Source organism: Pelodiscus sinensis, chromosome 19 (assembly GCF_052426305.1).
Source record: "Pelodiscus sinensis isolate ZL-2025 chromosome 19, ASM5242630v1, whole genome shotgun sequence".
Classification (NCBI taxonomy): domain Eukaryota; kingdom Metazoa; phylum Chordata; order Testudines; family Trionychidae; genus Pelodiscus; species Pelodiscus sinensis.
In genome coordinates this window covers 26620972-26633010 of record NC_143070.1, presented here as the reverse complement: position 1 = coordinate 26633010, position 12039 = coordinate 26620972, and the positions used below count along the sequence as shown (strand labels likewise).

Genomic DNA, 12039 nt, shown 5'->3' with positions numbered 1-12039 from the left:
CACAGTTCTGGGAGCTGATCAGCCCAGCCTGGTGGATTCTGGGGAACATGTGACACCCCAGGGACCCTCCACATCAGCCCAGGGGTGGGTGCCAGGGCCAGAGCCCTAGTGGGACATTGCTCACAAAGCCTCCAGGGCTGTGTTGTCCTCATTGGCTCCTTCCAATCCAGCAAACAGCCTGAGTCAGCTCCAGGGAGAGGCACAGCCAGTTGTAGCTGGAGGCGGGGCAAAGCCTGAGCTCAGGAAATTTAAACTCTCTCTGTTCCCGCGCCCCGAGGAGCCATGGCTGCGGCGAGCCCTGTAAAAAGCCTGCAGGAGGAAGCGACGTGTCCCCTCTGCCTGGAGTATTTCACGGACCCGGTGGTCACAGCCTGTGGGCACAATTTCTGCCGCGCCTGCCTCAGCCGGTGCTGGGAGGGACCCAACCCAGCCGCCTCCTGCCCGCAGTGCAGGGACCCGGTGCAGCAGGACCCCCTCCGGCCCAACAGGCCGCTGGCAAAAGTGGTAGAACTAGTCAAACAGCTGAGTTTGCAGGCAGTGAAGGGGGCAGGCGGGGGCGGGGTGTGTGAGGAGCATCAGGAGGCGCTGAAGCTGTTCTGTGAGGAGGATCAAGCCCCCATCTGCGTGATCTGCAGAGAGTCCCAGGCTCACCGCGCGCACACGGTGCTGCCCATAGCGGAGGCTGCCCAGGAGTACAAGGTAGGGAGCTGCTGCCCTGTCTGCTGGGAATTACTCTGGGTTTTACTCACTGGCTAATTTCCCTGACTTCCCGGGAGAGGCTGTGACAAAAGAAATGCTCCAGCTGGGGGTAGCTGAGGCAATAGAGCAAGTCCTTAAAGACACTGGCTGAGAGAAACTTCTCTGAGATGCTCAGCAGAATCCTTCTGCACCCAGCCCCCCCGGGGAAATGAGGGGCCGTTACCCAATGGGAGGGGTATGGGTCAGCAGCAGGCTGGCTATGGGAATGTGCTGCCTTCAGACTGGAGAAGGGGGTTTATAAGCGGCTGTTGCTATGGATTTGAGGACTAGAATTTATTGTTACTTGTATTTGCATCACAGTCGCCCTGACAGACCCCACATGAGATCCAGGCTCTGCACAAAACCCAGCCAGGGACAATCCCTGCCCTGAGTAGTTTACACTCTAGGTAGACAAAATGTGGAGAGAGAAACTGAGGCACAAAGGCTCATAAGTCACTCAGTAGGTCAGTGGCTCAATTCAGCATGGAATATCAGTTTTTCCAGACCCCATCCATGCGCTTAACCACTAGGCCATGTTGATACCTCAGCTTTGGTACCGAAATGTGTGAGTTAGGAGGGAAAGACGCCTTGCTACAGGCCCAGGCCCAGCAGGAAGAGGAGGTTTCCCACTGGGATGCTGAACTCCTGGGCTGCTCCAGGAGGGGTTAAACTCAGATGCTGCAGCCGGCACTAGAGGAGGTCACAGGACTGGATGCTGTGTGGGATCTGGAGTGTCTTGAGTCCACCCACAACAGGGCTCCAGGCAGCTCAGGGCCATGCCAGGTACCACTGGGATCAGACTGGGATGGAGCTGCCCAGTGCCGGTCTGACCTGTGCCAGTGGGTACCTGGGCACGGACCAGCCAGCACGGTTCCATTAGTCCCACCAGGCAACCTGTGGGAATCTCCCAGAATGCACTGCTGCCAGGAGCTGTACCAGAGACTGGGGCAGCAGGTACCTGCCTAGAGGGCATTGCTCTAAAAAGGGTTTAGGGCAGCACTGAGGCAAACCTGAACCCTACTTACTACAAATCAGCCTGTTTAATTACGAGGGCCACTGAAACATTCCAGAGCACAGGACATGCTCACGTCTACCTGCCCAGACCCACCCTCAACGCTTGGTCGGCCTCTGTGGGCCTGTCTCTGCCAGACCATCCCCACCTACGTCATTCTGCGTAGAGGAGCCACCCCCTCCTGCTGCAGCCTCAGTCTCCTCCTGTCCCTTTCTCACCAGACAAAGCCACGGCCAGGGCTGAGTCCCCACTGGACAGGGACAGAGCCCCACAGAACTGGACTGTGCAGCGTAAAGCTGGACAAAAGGCCTCCTCAGGCCCTCAGATGGGGGAAGGGAGGGAGACAGAAGAGCCTGGTGATCTGCCCAGGGGCCCATTGACGTTGCTCTGCTGAGCCTCCCTACAACTAATGGGCTGGCCCTGGTGCCAAGCCCAGCTGTGTCCAACCAGCGCAGCCCCCAGAGCTGAGCTCCCAGCCCCTGTGTAAGCCCTGGTGGCTCCTGGGTTTGGCATCACTTCTCTATTTCAATCCCCTCACACAGAGATGTGTTGATTCACCCCCAGTGCGAGTCAGGGCCGGTCCCGGGCTGCGCTGCCAATCATTTCACACACACCAACAATGCGCGCTGATAACTGAGCTCTCTCTCCAACTACTAAACCGACTCAACCTGCCTCGGTAACAGACAGATTCTGACACTCTCCCAGGCTGTATTAATAAGGTTTCCTCTGCTTGGAGGCCCTGATGTCACACAGCGACTGTGGCCAACAGTCCCTGGGGCTGTGGGTGGGAAAACGCCCCGTTCCCCACCCCTCTCAGCCTCACAATGAAACCTCCCAGCTCATTTCTGTTTCCTCAGGGGAAAATCCAGGCCCATTTGAAGACTCTGAGGGGAGAGAGAGAAAAGCTGCTGGGATGGAAAGCGACGGGAGAGAGGAGAAGTCAGGAGTGTCTGGTAGGTGCCTGTGGCTATGGACCGGCAGGGGGAGGTCTGAATGTTGGGCAGCAGCTCAGGAGAGATTCAAATGCTGCCCAGCTGATTAGCAGAATGTTCACAGCTAGATTTTGTTTCAACTGGTGGTGCACATGTACATGCCTCGGTGCACATTGACAAATTTATTCCACACATGGATGGAGAAGATTAAAGAGAACACTGGTGCTGAGTTCTGTCCCCTGCAGCTCTGGGTGTGATTTCCCAGAGCCCAAGAATAACAGAACTTGCTGCCCATGGCAGGCAGGGAACCGTCCTGTTACCTGGGGAACTGAGGTAAGCAATTGTTGTGGGAGCTAAAGCTAATGGCAATGACTAAGCCCACGGCCTAAAGCCGGGTGTCCCCCTCCCAGAAGCCAGATTCGGCCTGGTGTTATGTATCTGATCACCGTTGGATTGGGTAACCACAAATCAGGCTAGACCAATGTTTAGGGCCAAACCATATATTTTGAACAGTAGAACATACACCACCAACAACAGTGTAAACCCACCCTATCCCAGAAGAAAAGAAGATAGATAAGTCCCGGATACAACAAAGGGGAATATACTTTACAAATCAGAGGCAGATGGCGATTGATGCCTGCGACCTTCCACCCTGTGGCTAGTGTAAAGCCTTAGGGGAGGACAGCAGGGAGTCCCTCGTTGACAGGGAAAGGTAGTCCAGTCGAACAGCCCTCCTGCAGGTGGATCTCTGCCTCCAGTGAGTTGGGTAGATTCCCTCTGGGATCGGTGCTTGGTAGCCCTTCGACTTCCAGTCCAATCCAGCGGGTAAGGATGATGGTAAATGAGTTCAAGTCCATGTGACAGAAGCCAGTAATCCGTAAGTGGGGCGTTCCCACACTCACGAGGCTCTTTCTCTCCCACACTCGAACAAATCCTTATACCAGAACCCACAAACTAAAATGGATCACCACGGGAGACGAACAGACACTAACAGCAGACAGTGACTGACAGGCTACGATACGGACAGACGGTGGCGAACCCGAACCCGAACCCTTCCTTGGTCAGGGCTTATAAGCCCTTCAAGGCGGGAAAAGGGTGGCAAGGGTGGTGTGCAGCAAATGGTGCCGTGTGCAACACTCCAGTAGGGAGAGGTGCACAGTTTCTGAGCGGTGTGCAGCTCATTTTAGTGCCTAGTGCACAGTTTTGGACTGAGTGCAAACTATAGTGCGGGGTGCACCGAGCAGATGACCAGGTACACTTAGGTTTTGGCGGGAAAAGGGTAACACAGGGAGAAGAAGGAAAACAAAATGGAATCTAAAGAGGCTCCATCTTGAACATAATATCTTTAAATGTCTTTTCCCTGGCAACAGTCCCTGTTAGAGGGATATGGGCCAAACTGGAAACTGAGGGAAACTGAGGGATGCCTCAGCCTAGTACCCACAGATGGTATTACAGGTTCTCAGGCTCTGCCCACGCCCCTGACCAGCCCTTTCCCTGTTTTCACACAGAAACAGACACAAGCCGAGAGGCAGAAGATTGTGGCCGAGTTTCAGCAGCTGCGGCAGTTCCTGGAGGAACAAGAGCGACTCCTGCTGGCCCAGCTGGAGAAGCTGGATGAGGAGATTGCGAGGCTCCAGACTGACACTGTCAGGAAACTCTCCGTGCAGATTTCCCATCTCAGGGAGCAGATCGGTGAGCTGGAGGGGAAGTGTCAGAAGCCAGCGAGTGAATTCCTGCAGGTGAGACTGTGGGAGAAACGTCCCAGCTCCCCACACAGGGAAGGGAGGCTCCTGAATCAGAAGCGCTGAGTGTGACGGCGCGTTGGGGTCCCCCGCCTCCTGCACCCCCAAAATGGCACAAACAGACTCCAAAAGCCAGTAGAACAGAGGGAGTTTATTGCCTCACCAGACAATCTGAGCACGGCACAGATGTCACCAGGTTACAGGGCAGGCCTAGGATGCCTCAGCCCACCTTGATATGGGGGGCGGTCTCCGCTTCTAAACCCCCCAGCCTGTTGCTGAGGCTGCTTCCTCCATGCTCCCAGACTGAAACTAAACTAACCCTCCTCCAGCCCTGCCCCCCAGCCAGGGCAGCAGTCACCTTCCTTTGTTCCTCTCCATGGGGGGTAGCTGGTCAGACTGGTTGAGAGACCCCTTTGCATAATGACTCATCCCTGTCCTTCTGGGCTGTGGTACTGGCAGCAGCCAGTGGGGGTTACCACAGACCCATAGAAACCAGCAAGTTCCCCCCCCCAACATCACACTGGGGTCCAGCTGTCAGATCTGGGTGTAACTCAGCGAGTGTGTTGCTGCCATGTGCGTGACTGTTGTGCTTTGCAGAGTCACAGGCACAGAGCTATTAGAGATGGCAAAGCCCCATTCGCTCAGGATCCATGGCCCTGGAGCCAGGGCAGGGCCTCTCTTCCCATGTTTGCAAAATCCCTTCCCTGGGTCCTGTGTGTGTCGATAGGGGCTGAGGTTCTTTTCTCTCTCTCCTCTCCAGGATGTGAGAAGCACCCTGAGCAGGTAGGTGTCTCTCACTCCCCTCACACTGCACAGTGCAGGGAAAGGGCTCGGAGCTGATGTTGACACCACATCTCCCCAGGGCCCTGCAGCCAGATGTGAGGGGAAGGTCACAGGCTGGGCACAAATCTCTGATCAGCGTCAGCCTGCGGCTCTCCCCTGGCCCAGCAGACTCTGGGATTCCCCATTCAGGGCACAGTCTGAGCTCAAGTGTTTCCTGGAGCTGTCACCTCCCTGGGGACTGGCTGCCTCAGGGCTGTGGGGTGGGACATGGGCCTGTCACTGCCAGACACTGGGCACATTCAGCCCAGGGCAGCAGGGACCCAGAGTCTGTCCCACCCGAGGGCTGTTTGGAGACCTGTGGGAATGGGCTGGGGAGGGGGGAGCTGGTGTCTCAGTCTAGTCCCTAGTGGGCAGATTCCTACAGCTCTTCCCCTGGGAACCTCCTGCCCCTCAGCGCCTGGAGGCCAAGGGGTGAGTTGGCCGTGGAGACTCAGTTCCCCTTTTGTGCCCTAGCTGGTCTTCCCAGGCCAGAGCTGCAGACTGTTCATGGGACCTTTGAGGGGATGTTGCAGGGCCAAGGGCTGCGCTGCCCCTGCTCTGGGGCTGGGAGAACTGGAGGATTCGAACTCCAGGCCCAGCAGAGCAGCGACTCACTGGCCAGAGCTGGAGAACTGAGTCACTCGGTGCAGTGTCCCCATGTGACGTTGTCTCTCCCCAGGTGTGAGACGGGGCCGTTCCGGCCGCCAGAGATTTCTCCTGAACTGGGCGAGCAAGTCAGGGGTTTCTCCCAGAAAACCACTGCGCTGTCGGAGACACTGAGGCAGTTCACAGGTACCAAGAAAGGACGGGGGAGGGGAGAGCGAGTGAAGTGTCTGAGGCCATGGAAAGAGACCGATGCTGGTCATTTGGATCCTAGTTAGATGAAGTTTCTGTTGAATTGTGAGGTGAGAATAGCGCCCACTTGCTGTCCCAGACACACAGACAGACACACGCCCAGCTCCGTGCTGCTCTCTGCAGAGATGCTGAGTACACAGACCCCATGGCTCACAGGTAGAGCCAGGAGTTCGCAAACTCTGAACCTCCCGCTTATATCAAAGGGACCCAAGTGGGTGAAACTGCTTTGAGGCCAAAGTCTTTGCAGGATCTGGGCCTAGGCTGTGACAAATGTCAGGAAATGAATGAGCCAAACCCAGCGGAGTCTGCAGAGTGGGGGGGATGTTGAGGAGAAAGTGAATCTCTTCACAGATTGTCCTGGGCTGGCTGCGAGGCTGCAGAGACGTTGGTTCCATTGCTGGGAGAGGCCTGATTAAGAGAGGAAGTAGGAGGCTTCAAACCTTTTTATATTCAAACCTGAGGATACATCAACACTGTGGAATAAAGTTGAATCAAACTGTGCAACTTCAGTTGTGTTCATTATGTAGCTGCAGTCACAGTAATGAAACTCAGCTGTTGGCGCTGTCTACCTAGCAGGCAGTGGTAGGAACAGCTCTCTGCCTCCGACTTCCCTTACTCCTCGTGCATTGAGAGCTACCGGCACCGACAGAAGCACCCCTCAGTTTGATTAGCTGTCTTCACTCAACTGCTAATTCAAACCTGGAAAATTGAAAGCAGCATCCTCGATCTTCTCTACAGTATAGACGTACCACAACTGCGTCTCTGCTATAATGAAAACCTGGGACTGTGTGTTCAGATTGGGCATGTCATGGGCAATATGGATTCCTGAAGTCTCACCTTTCTTCTCCCTTCCCCCACCAGACACGCTGTCCTCTGCACTGGAGAGAGCAAGACGACCTTTCAGACAGGGTGAGGTTTCAAGTGGAGACTAAAAACATTTTCCTGAGCTTGTAGCTCAAGTCACCAACCAAACCCCCAGTGACCACGACAGGCAAAGCCCCAAACCTGCCCACTGAGCGGTGAGGAGCCTCAGGGTCGGAACCCCCCCCCCCCACTTCTCACTATGGGTGCAGTTTGCGGGCAGGGGGCTTTGCAGGCAGGGGCTGCGCTTTGTGTCGGGGCAGCTGATCAGCACAGCCCATCCTTGGGCACCAGCCTCTGCCCTGTGCTGCCCTTCCCAGTGACCCCAGAAGCCAGAGCTGGAATCCCCCCATTGAGCCCAGCTGTCCTGAAAAGCCCTGGACCCTCCACTGCCGTGGGGGTGACTAATGCCCAGGCCCTGCTCTCTGGGGTGAGGCAGCTCTTCCCCCCGCGCTGCCCCCTCCCCTCTGTGCCCTGGGCGGGGGGTGGAGGCTGCAGCAGGGGAAGGAGTTTCCTTCTGGGGGTTAAATCTGGAACCTGCCTCCTCTGCTCCCCCCAACCCCCCCACTGGACCCTCCTACTCTGGGCCTGGCCCTGGGGATGGAGCAGCCCAAGCTGGGGGGCAGGAGGCTGCAGCCTCTGCACACAAATGAGAAGCTGACGAAGCGGGTCCCATTGCCCAGGCTGAGGCACTGCAATGACAGCTCGGCTCAGTCTCAGGGCCCAGGGCAGAGGCAGCTCCCTAGGGCCCAGGCCTGTCCCAGCCACAACAGGGCTGCTGGGGAGGGTGAGAAATGGCCCCAGCTGCCCCCAGGGCTGAGCTCTGCCCCTCACGCCCTGATTCTCTCTCCCCAGCGACTGTGACTCTGGATCCAGACACGGCTCATCCCCAGCTCGTCCTGTCTGGGGATCAGAAATGTGTGAGATGGGAACTTACACGGCAGCGACTGCCCGACAACCCGGAGAGATTTGACTCTGAGCCCTGTGTGCTGGGCCATGAAGGATTCACCTCGGGGAGACATTGCTGGGAGGTGGAGGTGGGGGATGGGCAACACTGGGCCCTGGGGGTGGCCAGAGAGTCTGTGAGCAGGAAGGGACAGATCAGCCCTAAAGGGGGGATCTGGGCTGTGCTGTGCTGGGGGGTTCAGTTCTGGGCTCTCACCACCCCTGAGACCTGCCTGCCTCTGAGCCCCCCACACAAGATCCGGGTTTGTCTGGACTGTGGCCGGGGGCAGGTGACATTTATTGATGCTGGAACCGAGGCCCCGATCTTCGCTTTCCCGCCGGGCTCCCTCCCTGGGGAGAGAATCCGACCCTGGCTCTGGGTGTGGCCAGGATCCCAGCTCAGCCTGTGCCCCTGAAATCAGCCTCTCTGTCCTCACACAGCCCAGTCTCTGTGACCTTACAGGACTCCTCTCACCCAGCCCCTGGCCCCTCATCTCTATGATGCCTGAAAACTCCTCCCCATCCCTCGCTGCAGCCCCAGGGATGGGAGGGGGAAGAACCCCAGGGACTGCAGGAGGAGCAAGTGGGCAGAGGCTGGGGCTGGGCAGGGGCAGAATTAACAGCTGGGCTGGGGACAGGTGGATATTGGGGTGGCAGGACACAGAAGTAACCAATCAGAGTTTGGGGGTGGGAGGATGCTGGAAGCTGCGCAGCAGCAGGGAGTGGTTTGTACCAGTCTGTGTCCTGAGATCTCACTGGGGTCTCCAGCCAGAGCTCCAGCCACAGGAGCCAAAGTCGCCTTCTCCTGTGATTGTGGGGACATTTGTAACCAGTGTCCCCCTATGATTTTCCCTCCCTGAGCAGAGTGAGTTTGATCTCGTGCACCAACACTGAGGTCATGGGCGCTTGTTGGGCGTGTGCCAGGAAGATTCATATTTAAACATGAGACTTCTTGCTTCTGTACAGATAACTTTTGAATAAATGTTATTCGATTCTATTGCATATGAAAAATGACTTTCAGCCGGTCTGCCTGAGTCCATCTGGGTATTTCCCGTAATATGGGCGTTTTCATTCCTTTGAAGAATACTGCTATTAGCGACCCTATGTTATGGCATGTTCCAAAACAAAACAAATCACTTTTGTCCAAGCCCCACATATACCACAAAACGCAAGTCTCAGTTTCCTCTCTCCTGTTGAGGGCTGACTTTAATTCTTGCCACTATCTAAGGGTACGACTACACTGAGGAGCTATTGCGGGATACTGGAAGTATCCTGAAAAAGCTATTCCACAATAGCTATTCTGCATATATTGAAGCAGCCTGTTATTTCTAAATAGATTTTCAAGTAAGGGGTGGCTTATTCTGATGTCCCGGTAACCCTTGTTCCACAAGGATTAAGGGGCATTTCAGAATAATGAGTTATTTTAATATTTGGCGCTGTGTAGATAGCACCAAATTATGAAATAAGCTATTCTGAAATAGCATTGAAATAAGTTACACAATTTGCTTAGCACATATTGTGTAGCTTATGTCAAGCTAAGGGTGCTATATAGACACACTCTAAATATTTACTGGAGATTATAATGTGGTCCAGAAATGTGTCTTTAAAACAGTGCTTTTAATTTTACATAATACAGATCTATAACACAAATATAACCACACACCCCTCCCCACTCCTCCATGGTGATCCAAAAACTCCTCCAATACAAGACGAGAGCAGGGCAACATGCTGTTAATGTTGCACTATACACGCGACACTTGCCAAAGGCTAACGTGTAGCATGTCGCCACTGGATTCCTGTAGCAGGAGGGCACGGCCACACGCCACCACAGGGAAATCCTGACGGGCCCACTGTGCTGGTTACCTGGTGCAGTCTGGTCGTCTTGCTGGAGCTTGGCTTGTTTTGCAAGGTATTTACAGCCCGAAGTCACCTCTTCAGAATGCTCTTTGCGGTAGAGCTGGAGGGAACCTGTTTTTTGTTTGTTTCAACACAATAGAAAATGCTGAGTTAGAAAAATATCCTGTTCCTAGATGCCTGAGAATCAGCTGAGCCACGCCCTCCATCCACGAGGGATTTTTACTCTCCTCGGCTCGAACACGTCTCGTACTGAGCCCAGACTGAACGATGAATACACCGTCAATGGGCCCTGGGTGTGGGCCACCCCTTTTCCTCCCACGTCTCTCACGAGAACACTCCAGTGGCTACGGTTGTGTGAGAAGATCTATAATAAGCAATGACATTGAGGAGCAAAACCAAACCGATAATGTGTACTTTGGACAAAACCAAGCCAGTGAAACACACACAGACAAGAGCCCTTGTCCAGCCATCACTTGAAAGTGTGTTAGGCACAATAAGGTGCTGTCCATGCACCACAGCATCAGCCCCAGCCCCAGGAGCAGCTGCCGCATGGGCCTGGCCCCCACGCTCCCACCAAGCCCACCACCTCCAAATTACTTTCCAAGGGAGAGGGGGTGCTGCAGCGCAGCTCTGTTGAGGAGGTGGGTGGGATTCAAATTCTTTTCACGCCCCCCGGCAGGAACTGAGGTTGTGACCTGTCCCTGGGCTCAAGGGGAAACATTGTCATTGCCAGGCAAGGACAAAATCTGGCTCTCGTGGCGGAGGGAGGGTTTTGAAAAGTCTGGCCCATGTTTCTGGAAACTCCTGGGACCATCCCAGCTTTTACCCTTCACTAGAAGCTCAGAAGCACCTGATGAAGCCGGGTCCATTCTCCACGGCCACAGGGGTAAGAACAGGAAGTCAGAGGTCCCCCCTCTGCTCAGAGAGTTCTGGGTCGAAGAGGTGGCCAGTGGAAGGGCCTGAGCCCACCCAAACCCACTGACACAAACTCCAATTAACCTCCAGATTCATCCACCAGGGTCACAAGACCAACCCAAACAACCCCTGAGAGGAGCCATCGTCCTCTGCTTTCATTTACCCCAGAGCAAACCTCTGCGCTGCTTCTCCTGCCCCTCTAGGGGCTTCTCCACCAGGACACATGGAGCCGGCAGGAATTCTCTGCTAGCAGCCAAGGGCATGTCTGGGACACCCCCTCCCCTGAGCCCCCAGGAGTTTGATTCCATGGAAGCCCAAGGAGCCTCAGGAGAGTCAGAGAAGGGAGCGGCTCCTTGTCCTGGGAGAGGTTTTCTCTTTCTCCTCCGCATCCAGTTACTGTGCAAAACCACAGCAGGGAGCAGTACGGGAACCAGGAGCTCAGAGCTTGTGTGCACAGCGCTGGGAGAAAAACAAGAGGTTCCGTGTGACAAGGTGGGATGGAAAAACTGTGATTTGAAAAGGGAAAAGTGATGTTTGTGTGGTTGGGTCACAGATCCCCAGGGATTATTTTCGGATTTAAAAAAATGAAAGAAAAACCAGTTTGCAATGCAAAGGAAGCTCTTCTTGCTTCTGTACCTTGCTACAAACTAGACCAGGGTCAGCAACCTGTCCAAGGTGGAGTGCAGAGCTTTGACTTATTCAACTGTATGGACGGGTCCAAGTGCCTGTGATGCTTTTAAAGTCCTGCTTACAGCAGCGTCGTTAATAAATAAATTCAGATGCAGATCTTACCTTTCAGTATGACCCTCGGCCTTGCTGAGTTCTCCAGTCTCGGGCTCGTGGTTTGATACTTTAAGCAGCACACAAGCCTCTGAGTGTTCAGTCGTTAATTGGCTCTGGGATGGACATATGTGAAAATGTCTGTTCACAGAGGTGTGTAGATCCAAAGGCTGAGAGCTGTGAAAATGCCACTTTCTTCAAAGAGTCACATTTCACAGGCAGGGCATTCCAACAGCCGTGATAGTGATCCCATGATCTGTCTCGGTAGTCTCAAGTGTGCACCACAGATCCATAAACTTCAAGGCCCTTAAGTCTATGCATTGCAATTCAATGAGCTGCATTTCGAAATCCTCAGCACCCATCCATTGAAGCACTGTTGAATCCATGTTACTGGCCACAAAGTTGTCTGGTTTGATTAGAAAGGAAAACATTGGGCCAAACGTTAGAAAACTTGAAATCTGACAGAAAATTCAGAGGCGAGTTCTTGCGTGTTCATTCTAATCTCAGCAACACTGACAGGGCGATGTTTCAATAGTTCTTTCAGATGTTGGAAATAGCAGCAATTCGAGGTGCCAATGTC

At 54.5% G+C, this 12039-nt stretch overlaps 1 protein-coding gene across 1 annotated transcript; it reads left to right on the top strand.

The window, feature by feature from the left end:
• The first annotated feature begins 208 nt into the window (after nt 1–208).
• LOC149522509 (zinc finger protein RFP-like) lies at nt 209–8918 on the top strand. The gene is made up of 8 exons (XM_089771207.1): nt 209–699; nt 2608–2737; nt 3453–3478; nt 4191–4421; nt 5185–5207; nt 5926–6038; nt 6963–7010; nt 7818–8918. The coding sequence occupies exons 1-8, from the start codon at nt 283–285 to the stop codon at nt 8321–8323; spliced, it is 1494 nt and encodes a 497-aa protein (XP_089627333.1). The 5' UTR covers nt 209–282; the 3' UTR covers nt 8324–8918.
• The last annotated feature ends 3121 nt before the right edge of the window (nt 8919–12039 follow it).

Coding starts and splice junctions, on each gene's coding strand:
- LOC149522509 (XM_089771207.1), top strand. CDS start 283: ATGGCTGCGGCGAGCCCTGTAAAAAGCCTGCAGGAGGAAGCGACGTGT. Junction 700..2,607: donor AGGCTGCCCAGGAGTACAAG/GTAGGGAGCTGC, acceptor CTGTTTCCTCAG/GGGAAAATCCAGGCCCATTT. Junction 5,208..5,925: donor GTGAGAAGCACCCTGAGCAG/GTAGGTGTCTCT, acceptor GTCTCTCCCCAG/GTGTGAGACGGGGCCGTTCC.